General features: G+C 41.0%; 1 protein-coding gene across 8 annotated transcripts in view; it reads right to left on the reverse strand.

The window, feature by feature from the left end:
- Positions 1–17,694, reverse strand: part of MCTP1 (multiple C2 and transmembrane domain containing 1) — a 187,377-nt gene that overhangs the window by 41,240 nt on the left and 128,443 nt on the right. For all 8 annotated transcript variants that reach the window (XM_056325793.1, XM_056325792.1, XM_056325791.1 and 5 more), the window contains one exon: positions 12,829–12,948. In XM_056325793.1, the coding sequence (XP_056181768.1) occupies positions 12,829–12,948 (120 nt within the window). The remainder of the gene's footprint in view (positions 1–12,828; positions 12,949–17,694) is intronic.

A 17,694-nucleotide genomic window follows, 5' to 3' on the forward strand; every position in this document is an offset into this window, starting at 1 on the left:
CTTCCAAAAACCACCCACCCTGAAACTTTCAACACGGATGGTTTTGGTGATCCAGTTCACCACGCAGCTCCAGAAACACTAGCATCAGCTCTACCAAGAAAACAGTGAACTGAGGAGAGAGGATGAAAAGAAGCTGTCAAGGGCTGCAACGAGACGGAAACCCTCTCAAATCAGTTTTGCCACATGCAAAAAAAAAATCTGCAATTACATCATTAGGTGACTAAAGCCCAAGGTATAAACCTGAATCTGTTGACTCAGATACTGCCTACACCTGGAGCTGACTAAACTCACTACGTCTCCTACTATTCAACATTACGATTCCCCAGACACTTAAAGATCTCTTATGTACTTCCAGAAATCCCTTGTCTTGACAGGATTGAACAGCAGAATGCCTATCTCACATCAGTGCTAAAGTTAGCATGGAGACAATTAGCTGAATTGGAAACCTCTCAAATTGTTGCAAATGATGGCACCTCACTGAAATCGCTTGCATGACAATACCCATTCTAAATTATCCAGATAATAATACTTCAGAGTCACATTTTCTTTTCTTCCCCATTTAATGATCTCAAACTACTTTACAAGCTTCTATACAGTGGCAAAATGCTAGCTTGCTCAAAGGACACAAAAAGTCCTTTGAAATCACTTGAAGCCCAGAACTGAGCCCAGATTTCCAGCTCCTCCATTCCATTTTTTACTTCAAAAGCTACTGCAAGTCTACGCTCTTGTTCCAGGTTAGTCATATCATCAATTACACTGAGCCTCGGAGTACCGAATTGTCTGGAAAGGAAAACAGAATTTGATTATTGTACCAAAATAAAATACAGTAAAAGTGCTCCTGTGCCCAAGATGCCTAAATGATTCTTTGAAGTACATAAAACATAGCCCATGCTTTCACTTGTCTTGAAATGCAAAAGGAAGAGTTAAAAGAAATAAAATTTAAAAAAAGAGCGTTCAGACAATAAGGACACAATAATACAATTTATCAAACCACTAAAACAAGTGTTTTCAGAACTTAGACACAAAATAAAACAGGGACAGTAGATTCTTCATAATTGTATTATCTGTGCAGAATCAGTACGCTGAAGCCTTACAAAAGCCATATCCCGAAGTACAACCTATTTCTGCAGAACAAAGCAAGGCTGTTCCAAGTGGTACAGTAGATCTGAGCAACAGATTTCAGTTCAACATTGTAGTAAGAATACTGCAGAAAAAAACATACACAATGGAATTTCTTTTTCTCCTTTGATTCTGCCTCGTTGCTATTCAAATAAAGTGCACGTGTGCTGCTTTGGTTTGAAGGAATATGGTAGTTATTCGGATCTCTATGTCAAGCATTGTACCTGGGGGAGGTATGATGGGGGGAGGGAGGAAACAGGGAAGGAGGGAGAGGAGAGGGAGATGGAGGGCAGGAAAAAGCATATGAAGATAGAATGAAACATTAGAGTTATTTTATTAAAAGTTCTATGGCAAAAATCTTAGATTGCCCATAGAATACTTGTTCTAAAGTATGCCTTCCTATACCTTGCTTGAAATCAAGTAGTATTAATCAAACAAAGGAAGGGCACTGGGGAAATCAGAAAGATCTAATGCAAGCAGTTAAAAGTGACATGACCTTCTGTAATGTCACTTGTCACAGACTTACACGCCGCACACTGGTAGAAGGTCTTGCAAGAACCTGTTTCTTGGTACTGTCCCTTGAACGCAATAGGAATACAGATGACATTTTAGAAAACACACGTCAATGGCCTCAAGTATGGCACGTCAGCTGCTTCACAGCCAAACAGTAAGCAGGTGATGCTTAAACAACGTAAGATCCTCCCTGTGCAAAGCAGTCCTACCAAAAGCTTATTAATTGGCAGGAGCACGCAGGCTAATTCCGACGTGCTGCCATTGCTCCTGGTCCATTCCCACCCTCTCTGAGCAGCTCGGTCTGTAAATGCTGTACGATCTGCAGAGGTCATAGAGGTGTCTGTTCTGGCGTGGCAGCAGCGTTGCACCAGGCTACAGGAGGCAGCGTGGCTGCCTCAGCATGGCAGAGAAGACCCCGGCCTCGGCGGGCTGCAGCGCAGTCTTGGGAGGAAGCTGACACTGACTTACAACTTGCATTTATTCCAAAGATGACCTGTCGACTAGCAAACAGGATAGGATTTCTGAGAAATGAATTCACTTTGACTTCTAACCTCAACACCTGCAAAGTATGGTTGGAGTCTAGTTATTTACAAGGAGGCTGAATCAGAACCCCGCGGTTGCATGGAACTTTAAAATACCTCCTGAACCTGAAGACTCCATGGAAATATGACACAATGAAACTTAACACCACTTTTAATGAAAGGTCCATCCCTTTTACTATCAGCTTGCTGTTTCTCACACAAAACGTGCAAACCACAAGTCACTCTGTGAATTATCTTCCGTTCTAAGTTCCTCAACCCATCCAAAAGAAACACCTGCACAGGAGATACTTTGATGTCTTTACATGTTAACAATACCAGGTATCTGCTCTCCACTAATATGCAAAATAAAGAAAAAAAAATAAAAGGAGAGGCACTACCTCTGGAGATAACCCTGACGACTGTTAACTTCATACTTTTCTTTAAAGTGAAGCAATGCCCCGCCTCCACTAGCACTTCTCTAGACTGAATTGTGTCTTGATGTGGTCCTTCAAACGTAGCTGGTTTCAAATGAAAAACCAAAGAAAACTGTTTTTATGCTAGGTCACATGTTGCAGTGTCAAAATCTCTGCAGACGTTTGTATTTTCACATGTAGGTATTCACATCCGTAAGACAAAATAAAAGAGAGAACGAGATTCGATTCCAAATTAGATGCATTCCAGATGTGCAATGAATGTCGTCAGGACTGTACTGTTCAGGACGTTTGGATTTCATGATTCATTCGTACCGTGCCAGCATAAACTGTACTGTATGCATGTGTGCCACCCAGTTCAGTGTCCGTGTGTAAACGTAATATAAAATTGTGCGATGTGCACAGATTCAGAAGGATGCGTAAAACACTTGGCCTCTCTCAGGGCATTTCCAAGTACTTTCAGTTCAAGTGAAGATGCCCATTGCCAGTAAGCCGGCTTCAGCAGCAGTTTTCTGCTCATGTTCACAACATGACATCTGCTTCTTTCACGGAATTGCTGAGGAGAAACTTTACAGGAGATACAGCTTAATTAAAATGTCCACCTTTTATATACCACAGTTATAAGGAAAATAAAAATCAAATTAACAGATTCTGATTTAAGAGTGTAGTATATATGGAATACAAGCGATCCTGATTAATACCACTAATGTTTTGACCTTGGGGTATTTCATCTGCAGCAATCATCAAGGTAACCGAACCACTAGATGTAATAATAATTACTGTGATAAGCTTGCCAGTAAGGTTGAATATACTGCAGTACAGAAGACAGCAGGCTAAACCAAAAAGCATTAGTACTTTACTGCTAAAATACTTCCTGATTTTTACAGAGACACTCAAATACAATTATTTCTTCTTACAGAATGCATTTGGTTAGCTTATTCTGGGAAGTGCTCATATTGTAATTTAGTCTGATCCTTAATAGGAAATGAGACTTTAATATGGCTATCAGATGCCTTTTGATGCATGCTAGTGATTATGTGTAGTTCTGTAATGTCAACAACAGAATTTTTATTTACAGTATAATAAATTGCTTGGCAACAGGCATAGGCTGTAAATACAGTTTATTACAGAGGAGCACGTTACCTTTTTCCTGTTGTCAGGTTTATATGCCCTCAATATTCAGTTGCCAATGAATATAGGTAATGTAGGTAAGACTAAGTCATTTCTAACATAAAAATGGCACACGTAGTAGGCCTTTTTCTCTGTATTTCTTTCAATATTTGGTTCTCGTTTATCTTAGCTCTTTCTTGTATTTACACAATGCACTATGAACTGAATATTAGGTGTTTATTTGAAGTATGTCTCCATCTAAAGGCTTCAACATGTACTGTGCACTTGAAATGTCAGATCTCGCTCAGAATGCCTCATTTTTAGTTCAGCAGAACGAAAAAACCCACTGTTCTTTGGCTGGCTAAATATCAATGGCAAGTTCGCTGTGCAGGACTATCAAAAATAACACCTTCACACAATGTTGTGAGCTAGAAATCTTGGGCAAAACCTCATGATAAACTCTCTTATTAATGACACAATGGCTTGATATAGGTTTTCACCATTATTATTACTTCTCTTCAAACAGTTTTCAGATTCTAGCAGGACCAGACACGCTTCTCTTTTAAAACAGCATTTATCCAAATAATTTTAAGCTCATGGGTGTGACACAGTCTATCACTATTATCATTAAAATTTGGAGCTGACAAGCTTTCCAGTAGAAAAAAGCTGTGTTATATATTTTAGGTGACAATGTATCTAATACACATATTATTGTGATTTCCGTTAATTTTTTCTCCCCCCCACCCCCTACCCCCCCACCTCAGGTGATACATTTGGCTAAATACATTAAAACTGCAGCACAATCCCCAAGTTCTTAAACTCTAGGCTAAACTAAAATGTGTTGAAGTAAAAGAAAACCAGACCAAAGATGAATAAAAAACTAACAATACTTGGGAATTTTTATTAGAAACTAAACTGATGTTAGCTTATATAATATTGATTATTTATAATGGCCACTACAGCCTGTCAAGTGAATCTTGTTGCAATGTAAATCTTGATGCAAATGCAAAAAAATTTACAAAAATCATTAAAACAGTCTCATAGAAAAAAATGCCTCTATGTGCAGTAAACTTCAATTTTAGGTGCCCACTATATTGGAAGTCTATATTTGAAAAAAAGGCAAAATCCAATTAAAAAATCAATTGGTTTATGACAGAAAAAAAGCCTTTTCTTTTTTTAAATGCTGGAGATACCTAGGGTGGGGGTTTAGTTTTTTTCTTCAGGTGACCAAAACCAGCTAAAATATTTTAGTTCTGCACTGCCTTTGTCTTCTGTAACTCCTACTAGGATAAGAAGAGCCATGTAAAGTTTTAGCAAGGGGTTACTACATACTCTGATTTGTACGTAAACCTCTGATGCAGGGTTTATAATTGCAGCACGGAGCACGGATAGTCTTTTAACTGCAGCCCAGATAGCCACTTGCAGTATTACATTCTATTATGGTTTCTGCCCAACTTATATCTTTATATAGTGTACTGTGTGACTGTTAAATTAGTGCATAATGCATTTAAAATATTTATAGTACCAACATTTAGTTAAATAACCTTTATGTAAGATTTATGTTGATTTGTTCATTTCTCATTTAATGGCAAATTATGAAGAGCATGTTTCATAAAGATAATTCTCCATTTAAATTCAGCAGGCCATTAAATATTAAAATTATGTTTCTGATGCAATCTAGAGCAAATTTGTCCAGCTTCAGCGATTATTTGCACTCATAAAAATTAGACTTGATTAATAAAATTTAAACGCTTGATTAAGCTGACATTTTCATGTTTCTTTTCTGATTTATTAAAAAAAAAAATCCCTGTCCCATACTGGGGCACTATGGTGTATTTTTCCTTCCTGACTATATGGGTCAGATAGCAAGAACAAACAGCTGCACGAAGGCAGCAACGGTTCTCAGCAGGCTACTTAACATTCAGGCACATGTTGCCGGTGGTCTCCGTGCTCGGGGAGCACCCACACCAAATGCACAGGCAGGGGATGACCGGTCTGCACAAGCCTTGCTAACTCACCTCACTGGCGGTAACAAACGGAGAGCAAGTTTGCGATTCTGAATAATTTGGCACAAGTAAGGTGGGCTACGCGTCTTTAAGAAAAGATCGTGGACTTTGCTGCAACATTCAGAGGGATGTGCTGCGATTGCCACTGCGCTGAAGCAGAAACAGCGAGAGACACTTTCTATTCTGAGGTGCCGAGCACAACGTAAGTTGACTTTAGTGGTTAGCAAATACAAGGTAAAATCCTTTCCGCCTAACGTCGAAAATCATGCTATAGAAACAACTGTATCTTCCTTACTTTTAGAGGCCTCATAAATCAGACTAGTTTTACACATGTAATACTGTTCTGTGCCTAGCTGTGTATTCTCCCACCACCTTTGATTTTGTGGCTGCTGCTGTGGCTATCATACCGGAGGCAAAACCAGAGAGAAGTACAGTCAAAACGAAGTCAAGATGCAATTGCCAACCTGACAACACCCTTTTGTATCATCTTGTGCAAATGACACATTCCCGACACTGTCTAGCTACAATACAGACAAGGATACCTATTTTCACCATAAATCCAGAGCAAGAATGTAGTCCTCAGCTAGAAATCACTGCTGACTCCCTGGCAGAAGAGGATTTCTGGGCTTCCAGCACAACCCCCCTCAGTACTGCACAGGCAACAGATCTGAAGCACTTGGTGCCTGCCCTTGTATCCATCTGCAGATGACACCCTTTGAAACTAAGAGCTTTTTAAGTACTCATGTTTCCACACTTTAAGACCATAACGTGAAGAAACACAGAAAACCCAAGTTACTACCTTGGTTTTTCGCTTGATAACTCAGTTTTCAGTTTGCAGGAGAACAGGTGGTTCATCAGGCACTTTCCTGGTGGGGTTGCTTTCTCTAGGGAATGTACAGCAAAGCGGTGCTCTGCCCCAAGCAGGAGCAGCAACACATTCACCAAAAGCTCTGATGGACACCGTTTCCTTGCTCCCAGAAGAAAGTGGTCAGGCTCTAACCAGAAAAGTTCTTCCAGCTGCAGCTGGGCTGGGGTTGCACAACCAACTCAAGCCCATCACACTTACTGCACTTTCTTGAGGAAACGAAGAATTCAGTGCGATGGATAGATTCGTAAGGATCCTTCCTCCCATCCCCCCTTTTGTTTCTCTTCATGTGGCAGTTTCCAGAAGACACATAAAGTTAAATAAAAAAACTAAGCATACATATCATATTGGAGGACTGTATAAAAGGTGCTCACAGAAACTGGTTAAAATCTCAAAATGAAAGGTTGCCTTTAACAAAAGTTATTTTTTGTCTATCATCAAAATGTCATCCCAAATGTGTCCAACTCTAACTTTTAATAGAAACATATGCTCTAGAAACATAAGTCATGACAGCCTATTTCACAAAAAATCTTCAATGAAATTAAAAGATGCATTGTGCCATTTTATATCACTCGTACAAGACCAATAATATGTGTACATACTCTATTATACAGATTCATAAGAAATTGTGTACAGCACATTAACTCCCAGCTGCTCACCCTCATTTTCTACGCAATGACATGTGCAACTTGAAACTTCAAGAGGAAATTAGCTATTTAATATTTCCTTAAAGGCTCTAAGTATTAACTATAAATGCAAGATGTGAACTGAAGTGATTAAACCTCTTCTCCATAGGGGTATATATGGCAGAAGAACATTCATAGGTAACTCCAGGCATATGCATTGTTCTTCTATTAAATTTTAAATTGCTTGGGAAAAAAAACCCCAAGCCTAACAAATAATAGACCAAAAAGAGCAAAAGATTAGTATCTTCAGTCAGAGAATCAGAGAGTGGCAGATGTTGGCAGCATCTTCAGATCAATCCCTCTGCTCAAGCAGCTATCATCAGAGCCAATCCCCCTACGCAAGCAAGGTCACCTCTGAGCAGGTTGCCCACGGCCATGTCCAGTAAGGTCTTGAATATCTTCATGGAGGGAGACTCCACAACCTCTCTGGGGACCCTTGTCCTGAGTGTGACCACACCACAGTAAAAGTGCTTTCTTGTGTTCTTAACATCTACTAGTTCCTGTGTTGTGCACACTAATGTACAAGACACTACAGGGAGAGATCCCCTGGCATGCTGGGTTCTCAGAAGGGTGTGAGAGCCTCTTCCAGAGTGGCATCTCCTGATTTGTGTACCTACACCTGGGGTGGGCACCCTCTGTGCCCTGTTTGGTTGGTTTTGAGGTCTCTTCTCTCTACTTCACCCTGTGCCCTTTGCTTGCCAGCTCAGACCACCACTTCCTCACTTGATTGTGGGTCATCATCACCTCCCTCCCTCATCATTTCTACTTTAATGCTCCCCTCATCAGGTTGGCCAGCCTTCTGGAAAAGAAGATTTTGCCCCATTTGGTGAGGTGGATCTTGCCTTTTCCTAGCAGTCCTCAGTCCTCAAGGAGGATCCCATGGTTGTACAAACCAAGTCCCTGTTGTCAATAAAAGCTATGCAACTGGTTGTTGACCTGCCAGATCTGTCCACTCCTCTTCCAGCCTTTCCTCCTCAATGGCAGGATCAAGAAGACAACCTGGGCTCCCTGTCTGCTACCTCTTTACTCGAGGAAGAACCAGAACTTGCAGTGCCACCAGAGGAGATCCAATGTGCCTGTTACAGCAGTTGGCTCAACAGCTGGCAGAGCTAACCATGGTAGTCAGGCTCACATACACAGGGGATGAAAAAAAATATTGATAACTATGCAAACCAGGTTTCATTCTCAATATGGCACACTCCAGCCACACAATCAACTGTTTCATCTCAGGGAAGGAGACAAGAGCAGTTGGAGAGTGGGAACATTTTCAATCACTTTGAGGGACTACCTGACCCTTCCTCATTAGGCAGAGCCCACAGGCAGTCAGAAGACAGCCTGAAGTAGAAAAGCAGGGGGAATTTTATTTTTTTTTTAAACTATCATGCACTCCTAATAACTGTGACTTTTGCTTAGAGACAGAAGGGACAAAAAAGACACCAGACAGCAGTGTTGCTGTTTTCTCCAGTCTATAAAGGTGAGGAGTTTTTGTACAACACATCTGAAACTATGGAAATATTAAGTAGTTTCTTAAAAAGACTGGAAAGAAGCTTTAAACCCCAGCATACTTTGTTAGTTTGTGGTCTGCCACCATGCCATGCTCCACTACCCTGAACCCGCCCCAGGCACTGGGCTGGCACTGCACAGGGGCAGCGATTCCGTGTTGCTCCCACCGCACAGACCAAGCGCAGGTGACAAGGAGCAGCAGGGACAGAGAATCGGTAGCGGTTGATACCTCTCCCTCAAAGGATGTGAAAAAGATGCTGGAAAAAAGTCAAGAAAAAGAATAAAAGCAGTAAGATCCACTCAGTTCAAGTCTTGTGTGTTTAGGTGGTGATGGTTTAAGATGAGAAGGACAATTGTGCTAAGCAGAAATTATTTAGTGGGGTCAGATATTTAGAGGTACGATTCTAAGGAAGCACAAGGATCCTTGAAGAGAAGCAGCTAGGTAAGCTTCAGGCAAAAATGTTACTGCAAAATTCAGAGAAAGACATTAAGAATGCCATTTTAGCAATTTTCCCCCCCGCCCCCCCCCTTGCTTAATACTTGAAGGAAATATTTATTCTGTGATTTTTTCATCCCTGCCACGTGACTCAATGGCAGACATTCATTCATTTTAGATCAGTCTGAATTCTCACAGATTCATTTAGGAAACTGTCCACTAAATCTACGTCTATCTACATCCGCTTAGACCAATATTTAATGCAAAAGTTCGGATTTCATGAAATCGTATCCTTCAGAAACACAACTCGTCTTCACCTAAATGTATAAAAGATAGGGAATCCAATGCTTCTCCTTGAAGTTTGTGCCACTGTTCGACTAAAACCACAATCTACAAAGAGAGTCCATCAGAATCCATGAAAGCGGCAATGCCTAGTACACTGCTTCACATCTCTGTCGGACTTTCCAACAGACTTATCTCCTGTTAGCAAATACACTTGGGGCTCCCCCTTGCCCCAGTCTCATTGCACTTTTCAGTCAAGAAAGGACTTCCACATACAGCTTACTACATTACTACATTACATACACATTACAAGTAAATGGCAAAATAATCATACTCTCATTCAAACGAGCAGCACAGGCTCATGTTATGATGGAGTAACCCAGATCATTTGGTAGATGAATTATTCCACAAGAAAATAAGTTCCAAACCACTTCAAAGACACTGGTGCCCGAGCAGACGTAGCAAATGATACCTTGTCTACAGAGACAGCGAAACAAGGATGAGTTAGGGCTGGCCCTTCTGCTGTATCCGGACAGAAACTCAGGGATCACTGTTCCATTGACCTGCAGAAGAGTGCAGTCCCTAATGCCTGAATTGATGAGATAATTGCTAATTGCTTTCTTGTAGGGATATTACAATGCAAACTAACTCTTCCAAGCTACTTTTGAAGGCCTCAAATTCAAGTACTTTCCATAGACGTTAAACGCATTAGAAGTGCATACAATTTTTAACTATGCTTGTCCAGTGTTTATTAAGAAAAGTTAACCAATATATATTTTTATCTTATCATTAGCTTGACAATTTCAAAATAATGTCTAAAACAGAAAATATTCCTAAGATAAGTAGTCAGTGATTTCACTGAGGCACATGAGGAATCTCTGGGGATTTGGGAACAGAAGCCAATTCATGTGAATCCTGAAGCATTCTCTAGCCACTAGGAAACACTGATTAATTAATTTAGTTAATATTTACAGTCTGAATAGGAAAACAGAAATATTTAAATGACTCCTAATCTAACGATACTGTGCTAATGACCTGAGCTAAGGACTTGTGATATTACTGAAGATATGTGAGCTAATTAGAAAGGCATCCAGTAAGTCTGCAGATAACTTCATAGAAGACAGATGCTCACCATGATGATAACAAAGCTCAAACCATAAAAATTAGGTCCCAACTTGTGATAAACCTAAACAAAAAAAGAATAACTAACAGCACTGATATCAAATATTTGCGATGAATATGACTGGTTGATAAAAAACTGTATAGCTTGGTCTGAAGCAATCTTAGTAAGAGGAAGAATTTCAGAGCCACATTTGGTGTCTTCAACAGAGAGCCCATCAATAGCTTCACTATTTTGTTAGAAAAGTTACATGACCCAATTAATCTTCACAGGCAGGTGGCATTTCAGAGGGAAATTAAGTGTATTGCAGCTCACAAGTGAAATCTCTCCTTTCACAAGGGATTTCACCTACTCATAAAATCTTCAGGTTGAGAAGCTTGGAGCATTTCATGCAGCAGGAGACTAAGGGCTGTGATTTAAGTAATGCGTCTTTTAAACCTTGATGATCAGGGAATACCTCTATCATCCCTTAATTTTAGATGACCCTTGGAAGCACAACAGGCTTAGTGATGTAGATGGGTGACAGATCAGGCAGAGCCAGTCATGATCTCAGATCAGGTTGCTCAGAGCTTTATCCAGCCAGGTCCTGAAAACTTTCAACAGCAACTTGACAACTTTCTTGGGCAGCATCTTCCACTACTTAATAATTCTTATGGCAGAAAAAGGGTTCTCCAGTATGAAACTTCTGTTTCAAATTACGCCTGTCATCTCTTTCAACACACATCACTGTGAAAGGTCTAGCTCCATCTTATGGATAACCTACTTACAGGCAGTGGAGGGCTGCTGTTCAAGTCACCCGAAGCCTTCTCTTCTCCAGGTTTTTTCAAGCCCAGCTCCCTCAGCCTCTCCGCATGGGGCAGGTACTCCAGCCCCTCGCCATCTCGGTAGCCCTCCACTGAACTCACTCAAGTTCATCAATGTCTTTTGTGAACTGGGGTGCCCAAAACTGGGCTCTACTCTAAATGCAGTCTAACAAGCGCTGAGCAGAGGGGAAGCATGGCTTCCCTCGGAGCTCCTGTGCATGGAGCCCAGGATGTGAGAGGCACACTGCTGCCTCATATTTACCTTGCTGTCTCTTCCAAGACACCCAGGCCCAAATTAGACAGCTGCTTCCCAGTCAATCAATTCTCAGCCTGTATCATTCCAAGGGGTTTACTGCTCCTCAAGAGCAAAACTTGACATTTTTCCTTCTTGAATTTCATGAGGTGCGTATTGGCTCCTATCTCCAGCCCAGTCAGGTCTCTGACTGGCAGATGCAGGATAACAACTGGTCCCATACACCTGGCGCCATCCAAAAAACTTGCTGGCAGCGTGCTCTGTCACCTCCTACAGGTCATCGAGATGTTATACAGGACAATCCTTGTGCACCGTGGTATTCCACTTGTTACCAACCTCCATTAACCACTATCCCCTGAGACCAATTATCTAAGCAGTTTGGGTTTTCTTCCACTCATCCAGTTATCCATCCAGATCGTAATGTCCTAGACAGCACACTGCTTCTGACATATGAATACCAATACATATACCTAATTCATAAGGTTCAGCAATAAAATACATACAACATCCTTAAGCTGCCTCGATACAAGAAAATTTGCACAGCATAGAATAAACCATCAACTTTTGATATGTGCTTCTGAAAATCTGAACCATGCTTTTATTGTTAATAAATGTCAGTTATTAGTAAATGTTTGCTACTTTATATCCCAACTACATGCATTTAATTAAATGATGGTATTAGATGAGGAGAAGAAAATAAGAAAAGGCTTATATTAAGCTCAGTGAATGGTAGCATGTTAATGATAAACTGTGAAATACAATAAAATGTGATACATTCTGCAACTTAGCAAACTGGAACCATTTTAACCTTTTAACTTCAATATGTGAAATAAAAAATGCAACATAATATGTGAAATAAAAAATAAGGCCTTAGCCACACAAAACCATTTTCAAAGAACTTGCTTTCTCCTGACCAATAAGCCTTTCATCTCTGCTCCTGCACAAACCAGATTTTGAGGATAGTACATGCTTTACTGTATTTTACATGAAATTTTCAACAAAATGAGACACACTTATTGGACAGCCAGAGACAAATTAAATTGCAGGTGCGAAAATTGTCCGCGGAGCATTGTGAACCAAGACACTTTCAAAAAGGTATCATATTTAAACTCAGTTACAAAATTTTATCTAGTTAAAAAAAGAAAAGGACATGTATGCGCTTGAAGTAGAGAAGACTTACCGTATCATGTTGCCTGTTATCTTTCCCTGATACGATCAAGAAGTAGTTCCATGCCAGCAGCAACAACAAAGCCAGTGGTATCATGTAGAGCTCAAAGTTCCAGACCACAAAAAGAAAAAGCTAGACGACAGAGCAGGAAAAAAAGTGATTCAAATCAGCATTACATTAAACTCTTGTGCACAGTTAAGACCAATAAATTAAAACAATTCTGAAGAAACCCACCTCTCCTGAGGCAGGGAAGTTGTTTAACCACTTTGCTGACTAGCCACTTACCTGCATGAAACAACTGCACCACTTTCCATCGCTTCATACCTTAGTTCTTGCAAAAGGAAAATTGATATAGCGTAGTCTAAGAGGAATATTAGTCGTTCTCTTATGGACAAAATAATGCAAAACAGCATAAAAGTAAGATCCCAGTTCAAGAAAGAAAAGGTTAATTATTTCCATGGTTAAAAATTAATTTGCTGTTGAGAAGAACGAACTTGGTCATTTCATAGTAAAGTCACACAAACAAGCAGAAGTAGTAAAACAACACATCTGAAAAAAGAATTTTGCATAGAAAACTAGCAAAGAAACTACAACTATATTAATGAAAGCATAGTGAAACAGTACTGAGCATAGACATGTCAAAAATGGGATTAAAAGGAATGCTGAGAAGCCGCCTCCATCCACCCCTTCAAAACCTTTGATTTATTGATGCGTTTCCTCAAACCACCACGAGTGCTCCATGGCTGGAGGCTGGCAGAAGCATGGCCAGGTTATGTCTCCCAGAGATGCACGCCTTGATAACTGGGGCCACACAGAGATGGCACCCCAGGAGAAACCCATTGCCTTGCCGGCTCCGTCACACCACAGCTTTCTGCCACGGAGCTCTGACAAGCTTCATACACTGGACTTCAGCCTCAGCTCAGTCAGATCCAACAAGCAGTAGAGAACTGACTGTTTTGAAGCCTGGAAGCCCTAAGCATCTGTCAGAGCCTGTAGCTGTACGGCGGAGATGCACCCAGCTAGATACATTTCCCTGCTGGTGCTGGTACAAAAATATTCGTTTGCAGGAAAGAACTAGAAGTATGTGGACTTAGATGGGGTCAAACGAAAGCCATTTTTATATCCAGTTTGCCCTAAGAACAAAACCCCCTTTATTTTAGCCAGCCCTAGCCATAACTTGGGTTTGTTTTCTTCTAACATAAAAACCCCCCAAAAACATGAGAGTATTATAGCAAACCGTACTACGTACCACAGCTGCATATACACCCAGAAATCTTGCTAAGCCTCTTTCATCCAAGTACTTAAGCTTTTGAATATCTATATCTTTATTTCCTACTAAAATGAATGAAGCTGTTATGCCACAGAACTAGCAAATCTAAAGTAATACCAATACCTAAGTAATTTAAAAAGGGGCTCCTTTGCCCAAATCAGTCACCAAGATGTATACAACAGCGATTAAGAAAAAAATGGGGATTTTAACAGTCTTCTGCTAGATTTTTGTTTAGAGTTCCAACAAAATGCTCTTACCATGTACCAGCTCCCACATAAAAGAAAAAAATCTGTATGTTAAGAAATCTCCTCTCCCAAGATCAGCTAACTTACCTCAGCCCCCTATGTTCTACCCCCAAATGCTATGTACAGGTGAGTCCTCTGAGACTGCACGACAAACATGATAAATACAGAAAGATCAGAAAAAGCAGGGTGTGTCACACATAAGAGGACACTGGCACTTCTAACAACATTCCATTTGAAAGAAAACTGCCTTTTTTAGGTTGTTTAGTTTAAAAGTAAACCTGTCAGAAATGGTACTAAGATGCAAAAAACAGCTCAGGAACTTGAGACTTCTTCTATGAGCTTGCTAACTACCCTTCTGAGAGCAACATCTACTGGGATTTGATGTGGTAGATTTGATATAGCCAACTTAAAACAGAATTCGCGTTTCAAAAGAAAGCCAAAAAATCCTTGTAGCCCCTTAACCCCAGAAACACCCTGAGTCAATGGACACCGGCTGAAGGGAGCTCTGGCAGTCAGCAAACAGCATCCAAGTACCAGAAAAGTAAATACTAGAGATTATCTTTGAGAAATGGCAATGCATACAGCCTTTCTTGTGCTCCCATCTGAATTTTGGTTAGAAAGATGGAAAGAAAATCCAAGTAATATCCAGACAATCCCTGGCTCCAGAGAAAAGAAGCCAGGAGATACAGACCTGACCAGTGACTGAGGAACACAGTCATCATGTACCCTTTACTCCAAAACATCAATGAATTCTTATCCAAACGCTCCTCACTTGAAGTTTCTAAATGCCAAATGTCCTTAAGGGCATTAATTCCAGACAGTGCTGTACTCTGTAGGCCAGTAAAATATTATATTAAGCTATTACCTCTTTACAACTTGTATGGACATACCTTTCAAAAATACGGATATTATACCTGCCATCTCCTGTAGATGATTTTGCTGACCTGCCACCTTAATTTCCATCTAGTCTGGCTGAATTTTAACTAGCTCCTCCTTTCAGGCACCTGTCTCAGCCAGGCACTAGGAAAACAGGGACTCTATATTTGCAACACAAATGAGATGTGTGCTGTGTGAGACCAGCACAGTGATGGCACAGCAAGTGAAATGGCCTCACTACCTTCCCCAGAAGAGAAATGCACTCACGAAATGTACATAGGAGAGAAAAAAAAGCAGATTCCCAGTATTAGATAAAACTCTTAAGTAAACAAGAGCAAATCCAAAATCTTGTGCAGGATCTCAAGAAAATGCAAGGACTCAGTTCTGAGGAGTAAAGGGCCTGGGAGGTGGGGGGAGAAAGGAAGTGGTAGGCAGAAACCTTAACTTCACATATAAAGGGGAGGAAAACTTATGTATCCACCCATTAAACAAGTACAAGGGCAGAAAAAAAAATCCAGAAAAGCTAAGGAACAAGTATAAAAGGGCAGTTCTGGGACTTGCCCATGCCTACAACGCATCCAGCGGAACGCTGGCTGTATCTGGTATGATCTCTTCCAAGGAAATAATGGCTCTAACTGTCTAAAAAAAGGATCCTCATCACTACTGAAACAAGCCAACTATTTTAAGGGAGGAGTGGGAGTCTCAAAGGTTACAGTTTAATATAGCTGCCATTTCCTACACAGAAGAATATAAGGGAGGACTTTTTTCTTCTCCCCCATGAGAACAAGATTTTCAGTCACAGGCATGAACTGGCCATTTACAACATCACATCAGTTGATACTCTTAGTGAGAGACACATGCATTAAATGATCATTCAGGGAGACACATGACACTATCCCTGGTGTACAACACTTCAAAAAATAATTTAAGTTAGAATATTGAATATCCTATTCTTTTGCAAACTACAGTATATTTTAAAAAGAAATCTCATCCAAAATGATTAACACTTCCTACTGTTCAGAAAAAAAGCCTGCCCTTTCAGACTAGCAGCTGTGGATCATTAGCTTTCCAGTGATGAGATGTGTTTGATGAGTATTTTTCTTTCTAATTAAGAGATGAGATTCTCTATTTGACTCTCTCTTCAGACAGAAGTGAAGAGAAAGATTTCTGCCTATGTGGAAAGGCCATATTCTACAGAACAATTATTTCAGATTTCTTTTTATCTACCTCCACCCAATTTCATTTCATTTTTTAACAGAACCCTGTTTGCACCCACAGACTTCACATCATTAACCCCTGCCTTTCCCAGCTCTTCCTATTTTTCCTTTTGCTAGTGTTTTGACTGCCAGTGGAGAGCAGCAGGTTAAAAAAGGAGCCCCCCACAGAGGGGACCCTGACCCACATCCTCAGGTGCTGGAGGGAGCAGAGCCCATGAGGAGGACGGGCTGTGAGCACCGCTGTTTTGGCAACTACCTGACAAAAACTAGAAACCCCTCACGCTGCGGAAATGCCCAAGTTCAGTGACAGCCACGGGACCGAGCACAGGATGGTTCCAGCTGACACCCAGGGAGCCTTGCAGCAGCCTTGGGAGGCAGACCACCTCCCCGCAGAAACAAGGGGGCTGGACAGCACGCCAGCCTTCTGCATCAGCGGGCTTCTCCTGGTGGTGATGGGAAGGTGAGGTCTCCACGAGCAAGCCACCCAGCCGGCTGGCACAGGAGCCCTGTTGATGTGCATTGGCAATGCGCTGGGCACCCAGGGCATGCCACTTGCCTCAGCCTCCTCTTCCAGCTGTGGCTTCCCCTGATCGTTTGCAAAGAAGGTCCTTACAGCCTCATGTACTGTTTTTTATTTCATCACCTATACATACATTTACATCACCTACATCCCTGCGCTATTTGCATCGCCCAACTCCCAATCACCCTGGAAGGGCTCAAGCTGGCTGCTTGAGAGGGCCGGTGTCTGCAGCTCCCAATGCTGCTGTGCTCTGCAGTCACAAGACCATCCATTTACCCTTTAAGCTTAAAAGGACAATTGTATTTCCTGAGGCTTTGTTCCTTGGATGTATTCTCAGAAGACTAGGAAGAATGAAAGATAACCCACATATCTGCACAGTACAGGCTGTCTGCTAAGGACTGCAGTCTTTAAGGCTCCAGTCAAACCCTGCACGGTGTTTATACTGCAAAACACTTGAAAACACTGTTTGCTGTACCTCGGAGAGTCAGTAGCTTCTCCCATTACAAAAGTAGTCACTTACTCTGGCGATCACGGCTCCTCTCATCTTGTATGACACTTCCATTAAAAAAATGAAAAAGGAAGTATTTCTTTTAGCGAACATCAGATCTCAAACACACCAGCATTAATGTAAACACTTATGGGAATCTATTTCAAATGCAGTGCCCTCATTCAGGTAAGTCTGGAAGAAATGTGCCTTTTGAACATACTCTAAAGCATCCTCCAACAGCATTTTTCATCAGTCTTGCAATT

The sequence above is a fragment of the Falco biarmicus genome, chromosome Z (genome assembly GCF_023638135.1).
Source record: "Falco biarmicus isolate bFalBia1 chromosome Z, bFalBia1.pri, whole genome shotgun sequence".
NCBI lineage: Eukaryota > Metazoa > Chordata > Aves > Falconiformes > Falconidae > Falco > Falco biarmicus.